The following is a 14,202-nucleotide window of genomic DNA, read 5'->3' on the forward strand; positions in this document are numbered from 1 at the left end:
CTCTCAGGGCCCCCTCCGCCAAGGCCCTCCGTGCGCCCCCTGCCTCTCCGGTCCATCTCCTACAACCACCCGTGCCGGCTCTGCTGCCCCACACGAGCTGGCTGCTCCCCCATCCGAGTCCACGGAGCTCACGCCCTCACCTCCTTCCGCTCTCCTGAGGGGTCACTTAAATCAGGGAAGCCTCACTGCTGACCGCTGTGTCCAGACCAGGCTCCCCCATCCCATCCCTCTCTGTCCCCCATGCCTAGCTGTCCCGGCTACTCTGTCTGCGTAGCAGGTCACCCCAAAGCCCAGTGGCCTCACACGCCGTGTCATACGCTCAGACTGTAGACAGGGCACGGTGGGGTAGGGTGTCTGCGCCGTGATGTCACTGGGGACGAGGTTGAGGGGAGGCAGCCCTGCTGAAGACCCAGGCCCGGGCTGGAATCTTTGGAAGGCCTGTTGTTCAGTTGCTTAGTCATGTCTGACTTTTTGCAACCCCATGGACTGCAGCACGCCGGGCCTCCCTGGCCCTCACCGTCTCCTGGAGTTTGCCTAAGCTCATGTCCATTGAGTCGGTGATGCCATCCAACTGTCTCATCCTCTGCCGCTCTTCTCCTTCTGCCTTCACTCTTTCCCAGCATTGGAAGGCCTGCACCTTCGTAAATCGGGTGGTGCATGCCGGCTTTCGGGGCCTTGGGGCACTGAAACACCCACACGTGGCTTCTCCACGTGGCCTGAGCTTCCCAGACCAGGAATGGACGTCCTGAGAGGCAGAGATCCACTGGATCTCTGGGTGGAAGCCATAGATCCCTTTAGGACTGAGCCACGACACTCACCAGCACCACTTCTGCCACCTTCATTCATTAAAATTAAGTTGCTTAGTTCATATTTAAGTGGAGGAAAGTTAGGCTCCGCTGCTCGTGGGGAGAAGTGCCAAAGAACTGTGGGCGAGTTTTAAAACTACCGCACCTGGGGACTTCCCTGGCAGTCCCGTGGTTAAGACTCGGCGCTTCCAATGGAAGGGAGCACTGGTTCGATCCCTGGTCAGGGGGTACTAAGATTCCACATGCCTCACAGTGTGGCCAAAATAAAATAAGAGAAAACAATGTTGTTGAGAAATCACCCGACTTAAAGAGTCCTGTAGAACTTCAGGTTAAACTACCTTTAAAAAAAAAAAAAAAAAAAAAACCGACCACATCTGCTGTCTCCTTCACAGGGCTGTCGCTGCCTGACACGTTATACGTTACTGTCTGTCTCCCTGAACTTCGGCTTCCCTGGTGGCTCAGTGGTAAAGAATCCACCTGTCAATGCAGGAGACCTGGGTTCAATCCCTGGGCCAGGAGGATCCTCTGGAGAAGGAAATGGCAACCCACTCCAGTGTTCTTGCCTGGGAAATCCCATGGACTGAGGAACCTGGCGGGCTACATTCCAAGGGGTCGCAAAGAGCGAGACACGACTGAGGGACTAAACAACCACCACTACCCCCGATTAGCTCCAAGAGGGCAGCCACTTCAGTTCGCTTTGCCTGCTGCTCGTCTCCAGGCCCAGGACGGTGCCTGCATGCAGGTGGGGCTCGGGAAATAGCCGAGGCATGCCAGCCCGAGTGGGGGCTCGTCTCCACGGGGCTGTCTCTGGCTTCATTCCTCCCAAGACCCAACTCTTCCAAGGGTGGAGACTAGTGGGTAACAGGGCCTCCCAGGCTGGACAGGCTCCTTCTGGCCGACCACAGCCTCGTTGTGCGTTCAGCAAGGCTTCCCTGAACAGTGGGCACGCCAGCCCCAGGAGCCCCATCTGCTGGGGGAGCAGGACGAGCCCAGGGAAGGCGGCATCTGCCTGTGGCCACACCAGGCAGCCACCGAACCTTTGCCGGGGTCCTCTGACCCAGCTCAGGGAACCCAGAAAGGTAAGGCCCTGCAAGGGCCACAGGTCCCTTCCTCTGCCCCCTGCCCCCAAATCTTTGCCACTGCGTGGAAGCCCACCGCAGACAGCTGGCTTGGCTGGGTGCTCTGTGAGAGGCCTTTTTTGTGCCATGGTATTTGTCAGAATGGGGTTGTGCAATGCCCCTGAACGCTAGTGGCTGGGCTCACTTACAGGGGAGGGTCTGGAGCCTCTTCCTAGCAGGGCTCGGATGCCCAGCCTCGCCCGAGTGGCCAGGGACAGCCCCCCCCACCACCCGCCAAGCCGCAGCCACTGTGCTCTGCTGGGCAAGGCTGCGTTTGAGGCCCCGGGTGGCTCAGGAGAAAGCCCTTCAGGAACAAGGTGTGAAGCAGTAGAGGCTGCAGATGCCAAGGCTCACAGGGCTCAGTGATCACGCCAGGTTTGGAACAGGGTGAGCACGTGTCCAGGGAGCTCTGCCCGGGGCTGCCTGCCCGGTCGTGTGTCCTTGGACGGAACGCCTCCCGCCTCTCTGAGTCTCCAGGCTGACTTGATGGTCCGTCCTCAATACTGTCTGCCTCCCGAGTCTATGGAAGAAGACGGGGGAGCGGCGGGGGAGCCTCCTGGGTCTCCCTGCCTCGGCTGGGGCCCACCTTGGGGTACAGAGGGAGCTGACAATGACATGGAAGCCGAGCCCCAGCTCTGCCCTTGCCAGCTGTGTTTCGGGGAGGTCCCATTTCCTTCCTCTGTAAGATGGGGGCCCGGGGTTAGTTTACTGCTGTGTGGCAAGTCACTCCAGAACTTAGTGGCTTAAAGCAGGGGTCCCCACGATCCAGGATCTAATGCTCATGATCAGAGGTGAAGCTGTTGTAATAATACTAGAAATAAAGTGCACAGTACATGTAATGAGCTGGAATCATCCTGAAACTATCACCCACCCACCCCTACCCCCTGCCCAGCCCTGTCCTGGTCTAGGGAAAACTTCTCTTCCATGAAACTGGTCCCTGGTGCCAGAAAGGCTGGTGACCACTGGCTTAAACCAGTCAGTCGTTATATACTGTCTCTCATGGTTTCCGCGGATCAGGAGCCCCTTAGCTGGTAGCTCTGCTCCGTGTCTCTCGTGAGGCTGTGGGCAGGTGTCGGCAGGGACTGCAGTCACCCGAACGCCTGCCCAGGGCTGGAGGACTTGCCTCCCCAGACTGCTCACGTGGCTGCCGGGCCTCCCCACTGCCTGAGGGGCCACCCGGGCCAGCCCCATCGGAAGTGGAAGGGCGTGCATACCACGAGGAGAGAACCACTAGGGTCTGGGGACAGGTCTTGGAGGCCGCCTGCCAAATGCCACAACTTGTCTGCTTCCTTATCTGTGAAATGGTGGGACCACCTCCCAACCCCTGGGAGCTATCAGGTGCTGCTAACAAGAGGTGTGGGGCAAAGCTGTAGGCCCGGAACCTCGCACATACTAAGCGCACATACTAAGCGCTCACAGAGGATAGCTTCTCTTGGGGTACCACCGCCATCGGCTCCCACAAACGCTGGAGGGACCCCGACTGGCTGAGAGCCCTGCTGACCAGCGGGGGGCCAGGCAGGCCCCTTCTGTCCATGAATGGGAACGAGAAACAGGCATTGCTGTGGGGTTTTTTTTTTGCCTCCTTCTTCTTCTTAAGGTTTTAAACACCTAATTTATTCCATCCATTAGATAGATTTTGTAGATTTAATCATTTTCACAGTTGGTGGCTCATTGGATACTCAAGATAAACTCCAAATGCAAGTATAATGGTGAGGACAAATGAGTTTTCACACCACAATGGCAGAAACTTGCTTGGGAAGAGAGTTTAAGGGGAACAAAAATACATACAGATATCATTTTTTTCCCCCGGCAGCTGCTTTTGCTGACTATAGTAGGTTACCACAGTTAATTTCACCAGTTTTGTTCATCTGTAAAATTGCATAAAAGTGACATTTTTGTGCTCATTATAGCAACTGCTGATTTATGGCTGGTAAATGAAGAACTGGGCCCTTTTTTGTGGGACTCTCCGAGCGGCGCTAAGTGCCCATGAAATTGCTTGTATAATGTAGTTTAAATCCAATCTCAGAGAAAGATTCCCCCGTTGGCCAAAGTGACATTTCCATTCTCCACACCGAGTTTATTTTAGGCCACTTGTGGGGGGGTGGGGGTGGCGGTTGCCCCAGGCAGGGTCAGGATGGGGGACCTGGGGTCAGCTCCACCCACCCGGCTCTCATTGGGGCCACAGGGATGGGTGGGTACTCTGTCACCAGCCTCCTCCTTCCCCGCTGTCCTGCCCAGCTCAGGGCAGAGGAGCACGGTCCTCCTGATACATGGTCTTCCTGCCCTGCCCCTCCCCGGCCGAGAACCTTCCATGGCCACCAAGGCCTTGGCCCAGGGCTCCCGACACAGCACGGCTGACCCCGGATCCAGGCAGTTCCTTGTGGCCAGGTCTCTGTCCTGGGCACCGCATCCCTGACCGGTACCCACGAGAGGCCATGGGACCCTCTCCCCAAGTTAGGATGATAGAACTCGTCTGCGGACAACATGGCCAATGTGCCTGGGGGACAGAACCATCAAGAATTTCTGCCCCACGGTGAAGAGGCCCTGCTCGGGGCTGATGCCCTCCTGAGCTGCCCGGGGTGGTCTTGCCTCCCCGCATGCCTGCCCTGTGCTTCTGCTCCTACTCTGGTTCATCATTCCGGCAGGGGCAGGCCGCCTCGCCTCCCCACCTTTGCCTGTGTGACTTCTTCTGCCTGGAATACGTTCCTCTCCTCCTTCCTCACCCCTTCAGCCCTGTGCCAGCAGAGGCGCTCTTCTCTTCCAGAAAGCTGTCTCTGGAACCCCCGGGGGTGAGGCTCCCTGTGTCCCCATCATAGCATGCGGTTCACTCAGATTGGCTGTGAGTCCTCGAGGGGGTCTGCCTGCCAACGCGGGAGACATGGGTTTGATCCCTGGAGAAGGGAATGACAGCCCACTCCAGTATTCTTGCCTGGAGAATCCCCTGGACATAGGAGCCTGGCGGGCTATAGTCCTTGGGGTCACAAAGAGTCAGATACAAATTAGCGACTGAGCACATACGCTCGCATCTCAAGGGGTTGGGGGTGAGGCTCGGGGAAGGTAGAATGTGGCAGGTCACCTTCCTGTTGGTGGGGAGGCGGTGGGGCTTGCACTCTGTCCCAGCCACGATGCCAGGCCCACCCATGCACATGCCCTGCCCCTTCCTCTCCAGGGAAGACCCTTGTTGTGCCGGGCAGATGAGTAGGGTCATAACACACGTGGAGAGACCCACTTCTGCTAAGGCTCCGCCACACGACTTGTTAAACCTCACAGCGGCTAGGGGAGGCAGTGTTAGCAGCAACATAAACCCATTTTACAGGTGAGGAAACTGAGGCTCAGGGTGGTAAACCCCTCCCTCCCCTCCCCCAAGACTCACAGTTGAGTTCCAGGGGATGCCCTTGGCGGGGGAGGAAGGCAGTGCGTTGTGAGACCTTGTAGGGTACTCCTCGCCCAAGGGCTCAGCCAAGCTTTGGTCTCCCAGTGCCTGCTGTCCGCTGCACCCCCAGTGGGCCCCTTGGCACGGACGTTCCCCGAGGCCGCCTTGCAGACCTGGCACAGTCGTCATCCCCATTCCATGGGTGGGGAAACTGAGGCTCAGCCAGACCAACCACTTGTCCAGGACCACACAGCCCCACAAGCAGGCAGGACTCCACCCAGGCTGCCAGCTCCAAAGCCCTGGGTCTCTCCACCCGCCTCCTGCAGGACCCTTGCTCCCCTTCCCACCCCAGAGAGGGTCACGGACAGCCCCGAGGAAGGTCTCAGGACCGGGAGGGGCTCTGGAGGGGAGAAGGGGGTCTGCCTACCAGGCCACCTGCCTCCCCCGCCACGGGGGTCAGTTGTGCCCACTGACAGTGGGGACAGCCAGCCTGTCACACAGAGTACGCCCTTCAGGGAATCCCCTAGTGGTCCACTGGTTAGGACTGCCAAGGGCCCAGGTTCAATCCCTGGTCACGGAACTAAGACCCCACGTGCAGCACAGCATGGTCAAAAAAATTTAAAAATGGAGTGCATCCTTCAGCTGACAGGCTGATGGCCCAGAAAAAAAGGCAGGGGCTGCCACACTGGTCTAGCAGGTGACAGGTAGACCGGGGAGGGGACGGGCAGCCATCAGGGGCAGAACCCCTCCTCCCCGGCCACCTGTTGGTTGAATGAGGGACCGTGAGCACCAGGGCGAAAGCTAACAGTGGCAGCTTGCCCCGCGCCAGGCCTATGCTGGGCTGTTCACACAGCGACCCACGGAACCCTCCCCGAGGCTGCGGGTCGTCATCACCCCATTCTACAGATGAGGAAAGGGGAGCACTGAGAGGACAAGGGAAGGGGCAGAAGGAAGGAACACCCACGAGGGGTGTTAAGATGAAAGATGGCACCAGGAGGGTGGGATGGAGGGGTGGAGCCCCCAGAACTCCCAGCGCAGCGGTGGGGGTTGCGGGGGACGTGCAGAGCCCGGCAGGAGATGCAGGTTTGATCCCTGGGTCAGGAAGATCCCCTGGTGGAGGCAATTGCAACCCATTCCAGTATTCTTGCCTGGGAAACTCCATGGACAGAGAAACCTGGCGGGCTACAGTCCATGGGGTCGCAAAGAGTCAGACATGACTGAGCAACTTAGGATGCACACACACACACCAGAAATGACCCAAATGCCACCAGCAGTAGGAATGACGAGCAGGACGTGTCCTGCAGTCACACTCCAACACCCCGCTCCCACAGCTCCCCAGATGAACCTGGAAAAGTAGCCTTGAGTGGGAGAGACCCGACAGTGTGTGATCCCCGCTCACCTGTGCCGACACCAGGAGTGGTCAGGAGCCCGGAGGGCCGTCCCCTCGGTCCCCTTGCTGTGGTTCCTGTCTGAGGGCAGGCGCAGGGGCTGCTCCGGTGACTGGCCACCGGCCCCCCTCCCCCGACCTGAGTGTCACACGAGTGTGTTCCATGTGTGAAAGGGCAGCAAGTCTGTGATGCGTGCAGTTTCCCTAACGTACTTTACGCTGTGATGCAAAGCTTAAAAATTCAGAAGGGGGACTTGCCCGGAGGTCCAGTGCTTTAAGATTCTGTGCTTCCAACTGCAGGGGCCCTGGGTTGGATCCCTGGTCGGGGAACTAAGATTCCATATGCCACACGGCACAGCCCAGTTTTTTTTTTTTAATTAAAAAAATTAGAATGAATGAAGGAGCAAGTGAGGGGCTGGAAAAAGCAAGGGAGGGGCAGCTGGGGAGCCCTTCCAGGGAGCAGTAGGGGGCCTGCCCTCACCTGTGCGTCCTCCCCTCCCCGTGTCCCCCCCGCAGGCGAGACGGTGGCCAGCTCCATGCATTCCTCCCGCTACCCGAGCCCGGCCGAGCTGGACGCCTACGCTGAGAAGGTGGCCAACAGCCCGCTCTCCATCAAGATCTTCCCCACCAACATCCGCGTGCCCCAGCACAAGCACCTCAGCCGCACGGTCAACGGCTATGACACCAGCGGCCAGCGCTACAGCCCCTACCCGCCGCACACGGCCGGCTACCAGGGCCTGCTGGCCATCGTCAAGGCCGCCGTCTCCTCCTCCTCCGGCGCGGCCGCGCCCTCCGGGGCCGCCAAGAGCGTGCTCAAGAGCGCCGAGGGCAAGCGGACCAAGCTGTCGCCGGCCGCCGTCCAGGTGGGCGTCGCCCCCTACCCGGCGCCCAGCACGCTGGGGCCCCTGGCCTACCCCAAGCCGCCCGAGGCGCCCGCCCCGCCGCCCGGCCTGCCCGCGGCCGCGGCCCCCGCCGCCGCCGTCATCCCCCTGCCTGGCCGCGGCCTGCCCCTGCCGCCCTCCAACCTGCCCTCCATCCACAGCCTCCTCTACCAGCTCCACCAGCAGTGCCAGGCCCCCGGCGCCGCGCCCGCCGCCTGCCAGGCCGTGCCCGGGCCCCCGCCCAGCCCGGCCAAGCACGGCCCGGTGCCCGGCTTCCCCCGCGCGGCCTACTCGGCCACGGCCGGCCCGCCCGAGTGCCGGAAGGGCGCCGAGCTGGGTCAGGGGAGCACGCCGGCGGCCTTGACGTTGGCCGGGGCCGCCAAGCCCGCGGGGTACGCAGACGGCGGCCTGGATTACCTGCTGTGGCCCCAGAAGCCGCCCCCGCCGCCGCCGCCACCCCCCCAGCCCCTGCGGGCCTACGGCGGCGGCGCGCTGGCCAGCAAGTCCCCCGAGGCCTGCGGGGGGCGGGCGTACGAGCGGGCCAGCGGGTCGCCCCTTAACTGCGGCGTGGGGCTGCCCGCCAGCTTCACCGTGGGCCAGTACTTCGCCGCCCCCTGGAACAGCGTGCTGGTGACCCCCACCAGCGACTGCTACAACCCCGCGGCGGCGGCGGCGGCGGCAGCAGCAGCAGCGGCGGCGGCCGGGACCGAGCTGGGGCCGGGGGCGGCCCGAGAGCTGGCGGGGCCCCCGGCCGAGACCCTCTCGGGCCTGCCCAGCAAGAGCGTGTGCAACACAGCCGTGCTCAGCAGCAGCCTGCAGTCGCTGGAGTATCTCATCAACGACATCCGGCCGCCCTGCATCAAGGAGCGCATGCTGGGCAAGGGCTACGAGACGGTGGCCGTGCCCCGGCTGCTCGACCACCAGCACGCCCACATCCGCCTGCCCGTCTACAGATAAGGCCGGCCGGCACACGCACGGACCGATGGGCAGGGCGCCGAGGGGGCGGGCGGGGAGAGGCAGGCCGCAGAACAGGGTGGGCGGCACGCAGGGCGGTGGGGATGGGAGACAGCCCGGCCCCCGGTCCGAGTGCCCCCCACCCCACGCCCACAGGGAAGCCAGGCTGGCCGCCCGCCAGCTGCCGCCGATGGGGAATTGGCCAGGTGACCTCTCGCTTGCCAAGCCCCTCCCCACCATCGGCTATCCCGGCCCGCCCCCCGGGGAGGCCTAGGGGCAGCCGTCCCCCAGGTCCACGCCTCCCTCCATCCAAGCTGGCGGAGGCCAGGAGAGAACAGAAGCGGTTCCACCTGGAACAGAAGCAGTTCTCCCCGGCTGTCCAGGAGAGGGGCTCAGGCAGCAGTGGGGTGCATGAGGAAACGTAATGGTCTGGGGTGGGGGTGGGATCAGAGCAGGCTCCGCCCCCCGGGTTTAGCTCCTCCCTCTTGAGGTCCCAATCTCCAGGAGAAAGAGCAGAGGGGGTCCACAGCACCCCCCTCCAGTCCCAGTGAAGACCAGGCTAGTAGAGGCTCTGGGGACTGCGGTCCCCCTGCTCCTCCCCTTCTAGCCCCTCTTCCCCTCCCCACCATGCCTTCCCCACACAGAATGCCATCACCATTCTCTAAACCCTAGACCACCACCTTCCCCCTTTCCACCAGGACCTCTTACGGGGGGCTGCCAGGCACAGTTGTGCAGGTTGTGTACTGCACAAGGGCAAACTCATCCGAGGAGACGTCATTTGCATCCTAGGCGTGTGTGTTTATGACAGCAAATTTTCTGAATCTCGAGAAAGGGGCGGCATTGACCTATTCGCACAAAGGCGCCATAGGGGCTAACAGTGTCAGAGGGCTCAGACCCTGCCTCCTTCAGGGGTCCTCCCAGGAGCCAGTGCTGGGGCAACCTGCTGGCTTTAACTGGGAGATCCAATCCACCCCCTTTTTCTGCAAGCCACCCTCCAAGGCCTGCCCCACACCACTTGTGGGGGGTATCAGGCAGGCCTGGGGGGGCCCCCCCATTAAGTCCCTAAGGCCCAGTTTCCCCAAGTCCTGGCCCCTCTGGCACTCTGGAAGCGGTACTGTATCTCTCTCCAAGGCCTGTTCAAGCACTAAGTGCATTTATGAATCTCTGAGAATGTTTTTTTTTATATACTAAAATTGACCATTATATTCTACTGTGAGAAGTACGGTCTGCACTATATTGTTTTAAAAACGAAGAGAAAGAAAAAAAAAGGAAAACACAGATGGCGTCTCAGCTGTGGGATTGTTTCGTTAAGCTCTTGTGTTTGTTCGTTCTTCCTTCCTCCACCGCCCCCCACCCTTCCCCCGCCAGGAGTAAATAGGGCTGTCTCCTCCCCCGAAGGGGCTCGGAGCCTTGGGGAGCAGGCCGGGAGCCTCCCGGCACCCCCTCTGCTGGGCCACTTTGTAGGTGATGTTTCATCTGCTCCCCCAGCTCTTCTGACCTGTTAACAGTGTCAGCCACCCGGCAGGGCCAGCGATCAGTCCACAGGGCAGCCGAGACAGAGCCGAGCCCGGGCCTCTCTGACTCATTCCCTGAGGGGTACTGAAGTGGTCTGGGGTTGGTGTCCCCCTGCATCACTAAGCTCCCTCCTCAGTGCCTGGCACTCTCTGTGCTTCCCTGGAGGCAATGTGGCTTGGGGACAGGCCCAAGTGGCTGAGCGGTGGCCATCTCCCTGGCCAGCCCCAACACATACCCACCCCGTGCCCCAGGGGCCTGGGGATGTCCAGACCATCCTTGCCCCGGGATGCTCAGCGTGTATCAGGCGCTTACTGGGCATTTTCCTATACACAGCATCTCTTGGGTGCCTCGCCACTGCTTGTAAGGTGTGCTGTGCTAAGGCACTTCAGTGTTGTCTGTCTCTGTTGTGACCCCATGGTCTGTAACCTGCCAGGCTCCTCTGTCCATGGGATTCTCCAGGCAAGAATACTGGAGTGGGTGGCCATGCCCTTCTCCAAGGGATCTTCCCCACCCAGGGATGATCCTGCGTCTCTTTAAGTCTACTGCATTGGCAGGCGGTTCTTTACCACTAGCGCCACCTGGGAAGGAAGCTTGTAAGGTAGGGGGTGTTCTAGAGGAAGAAGCTGAGGCTCAGAGATGTGAAGTGACCTGCCTGAGGTCACACAGCAAGTCTGCGGAAAGTTGGAGTTCAAACCCCACAGCATAGACTCTTGTTCACATCCCGTCCCGTCCTTCCTTCCTGACCTGCTGGCCTAATGTCTTAACAGTGGGGGACAGGGGGTGTCCCCAGACTGATTCAGGCCTGCCCTCTCATTCATGGAGCCCCACCTGGATGCCTGGCATGGCAGGGTTTGGGGAAGAAGAGGGACAGAGGGGACACCCTGGATGTGACCTTGCAGTGGGGACATCCACCTCCCTAAGGCCAGGCCCCAGAGCCTGGTAGCCCATGGAGGTTTCGAGAAGAAGAGGCTGTGTCCAGGGCAGGACCCAGGCCTTCTGAGCTGGGTCAGTGAGCCAGTCATGTCACCAGGGCCTGAAGAGCAGGAGCAGGGGTCCAGCTGGGTGACAGGCTAGGGAAGCCATCGCTGCGTGAAAGGCCACTGGTGGCGGTTGTTTAGTCCCTAAGTTGTGTCTGACTCTTTGCAACCCCATGGACTGTAGCCCACCAGGCTCCTCTGTCCATGGGATTTCCCAGGCAAGAATACTGGAGCTGGTTGCCATTTCCTTCTCCAGGGGATCTTCCTGAACCAGGGATCAAACCCATGTCTCCAGCATTGGCAGGTGGAGTCTTTACCACCGAGCCACCAAGGAAGCCCTAAGACCACTGGGCGTGATCACAGACAGGATGCAAACGGCTGCTGACCTCATGTAACCAAGTCTCACAACGGCCCTCAGGTCATAATAAGATCACCCCCATTTTACAGATGAGGACACAGAGGATCTGAAAAACAGCCACAAGGAGAGTAAGAAGGAGGCGGGTTCTGGCATCAAGCCTCACACTTGGGGCCAGGCTGCCCCGAGACATTCTACCTTCATGCATCCCTGAAGCTCACCAGGGGCATCGCAGCACCCATGGCTATCCAGCCTCTGGAGGGAGCATGCCCTGGGCACAAATGCATAGGTACTTTAAGTGACCCAGAACCAGTCCATCCCCAAAGAGGGCAATGCCAGAACCAGGGATGGAATTCAAGGAGACCACAGTGTGGGTACTTGGGAGAGGGGCAGGGCAGAGCAGGTTCAGTGCTGGGGGTGGGCAGCCTGTGGCCTGGCTGTCCCCAGGGCCACCACTGAGGCCACCTCAGCACCAATTCTAGGTAGCCCAGGTCCTGGGCCTACCAGCAGGCCCACCAGGCAAGGGGACAGAGACTGCAGCCACCCTCCGGGCCAGGTCCCTCACATCCAGGGTGAGGACCCATCCCCTATCAGAGGAAAACCTCCTGACCCCTCTGCAAGGCGAGTAAAGAGGCAAGCAGGTGGGGCCACGGAGCACAGCCAGTCCAGGCCTGACCCCAGGACCCAGCTGGGGTTCTCGCTGCATCCCAGCACCAGCTCCCTGGGTGCCTTGGCCGGGTTTCTTCTCCCTGGGAGCTGAGGGAGCTGAGCGCAAAGGGCCCTCCAGCCTCATTAAAACCACGTAGAGGAGCAGTGCAGGTGATAACGATGTTGTCATCACTACAATTACTGACAGGCCTGTTATTGCAGGCAGACAGGCCCCAAGGCTCAGCGCTAAGTAGTAGGTAGGTCTCGCCACAGTTCAGGTGTACGTGGTATACTTGAGGCCAGCAAGACCAGAGAAGAGAGATCACTTTGCCTAACATCACACAGTTGAGGATGGAGCTCAGAGAAGGGGGTGGGGGGTGGGGGGCAGAACACCGGCCTTCTGATTCAGAATCGAAGCTCCTAACTGCTATGCAGAGATTAAAATCACCACCGACCCGGAACAAGGCTTGTGTGGCTCCAGAACGCAGGTCCAGCCTTAGTTCTCACACCCTGCGCTGCTGGGACCTCCTGTGGGTGACGGAGGTAGAGAGGAGCCGCCTGCTCCCCTACCAGAGCTGCCCGCCTTCCCTTTATAAAGACACTAGAAGTTTCTCCCTCTCTGGGTATCTGAGGTTCATCGCTATAGTTAGACCTGAGCTGTCTAGTCCCGTAGCCATGCGCTAGAACCACGTATATTACTACCACTTCCCATCATAACAACAGTTAGAAGATCACTCCATCTTCAGAAGCCTCAGATGCGCGGGAGAGCTTCTGCAAATCTTTAAGTGGCGCGGACACTCACCTTTGCGGAGTGGCTCCATGTCTTCTTGTCTCATCCCAGCCTTTAGATCCCGCTACCATTTCCATCCCTGCCTGGCCTCCAAGCAGCAACTTCGACCTCGCTCCGCAGCGCTGAGCTGCACCTGGGACTACACGTGCCCTGTGTGCCCTGCGCCTGGGTGGCCCCTACCTGCGCTGCAGTGCGCATGCGCGTCCCAGGAGTCTTTAAAGGGCCCACGCAGTCGCTACGGGGCCCCTTTCGCTGGCTAGTGGAAGGTGGGGCCCAGCCACTGGGGGCGAGCAAGCCCGGGAGAACAAAAGGTTTTTTTGTTTAAATCACCACTTGCTTACCAGAGAGTGGCAAGGGGAGAGGAGGCAGGAGGCAGGAAAACTGGCCCGGCTCCCATAGACTCCATGTGTGGCCCTGGGCCTCGGTCAGAAGGAGTGGTGGCATTTGAAGGGCTGGGACAGCATCAGGTGATGCATGACCAGGATGACAGGGCAAATTAGTGCTGTAAGTGGGACCCGTCCCCCCACCCCAGAGCAGTGGGGCCCAGGAGTTCCAGTCCTAGGCTGCCTCCCACCAGCATGTGGCCTTTGGCAAGGGACTGCCTATCTTTGAGCCACCTGTTTCTCAAGTGTAAAGTGAGTCTGCTATTACAAAGCAAGTACCACATGGGGCTGAACGTAGGAAAAGGGTAGTCAAGTCTGTGGGGCTTCCCTGGTGGCTCAGTGGTAAAGAATCTTCTTGCAATGCAGGAGACCTGGGTTCGATCCCTGGGTCAGGAAGATCCCTTGGAAGAGAGTATGGCAACCCACTCCAGTATTCTTGCCTGGAGAATCCCATGGACAGAGGAGCCTGGCGGGCTGCAGTCCACGGGGTCACAAAGAGTTGGACACAACTGAAGTGACTAAGCAGCAGCAGTCAAGTCTGCTAGGTGGCACAAAGCCTGTTCTGAAGGTGGATTATTCCTGTCATCACCAGAGGCTGCTTTTCACATTGGAAAGTGGGTTTCTAGGTTAAAAGAGTTTGAGAAACTGAGGCCTGTCTCCCCTTCCCTCCAGCACCTTGGAGATGCATATTAGCATATTATTTGCACATGGATTTGATATGCTAAATCACATTAGCATATTAAAGGCTCTGAAAAGTCCTGTAGGGGAGATGTGCATGTGTGCGTGCTCAGTCACTTCAGTCGTGTCTGGCTCTTTGCGACCCCATGGACTGTAGCCCACCAGGCTCCCCTGACCATGGGATTCTCCAGGCAAGAATACTGGAGTGGGTTGCCATGCCCTCCTTCGGGGGATCTTCCCAACCCAGGGATGGAACACACATCTCCCACACTGTCTGAGCCACCAGAGAAGCCCAGGAATATTGGAGTGGGTAGCCTATCTCTTCTCCAGAACTTTC

General features: G+C 59.7%; 1 protein-coding gene across 3 annotated transcripts in view; it reads left to right on the forward strand.

Annotated features, from left to right (window-relative positions):
• The window catches only part of FAM222A (family with sequence similarity 222 member A), a 60,734-nt gene extending 50,937 nt beyond the window's left edge, over positions 1–9,797 (forward strand). For 2 of the 3 annotated variants that reach the window (XM_081546113.1, XM_081546114.1), the window contains exon 3: positions 7,201–9,797. In XM_081546113.1, coding sequence (XP_081402239.1) covers positions 7,201–8,522 — 1,322 coding nt within the window. In that variant the 3' untranslated portion in view covers positions 8,523–9,797. Of the gene's footprint in view, positions 1–5,148; positions 5,241–7,200 lie in introns of those variants that run through there. The other variant, XM_081546115.1, reaches the window with a different exon arrangement.
• The last annotated feature ends 4,405 nt before the right edge of the window (positions 9,798–14,202 follow it).

This window comes from Giraffa tippelskirchi, chromosome 11 (genome assembly GCF_054371585.1).
Source record: "Giraffa tippelskirchi isolate mGirTip1 chromosome 11, T2T-mGirTip1v1.2.pri, whole genome shotgun sequence".
Taxonomy (NCBI): domain Eukaryota; kingdom Metazoa; phylum Chordata; class Mammalia; order Artiodactyla; family Giraffidae; genus Giraffa; species Giraffa tippelskirchi.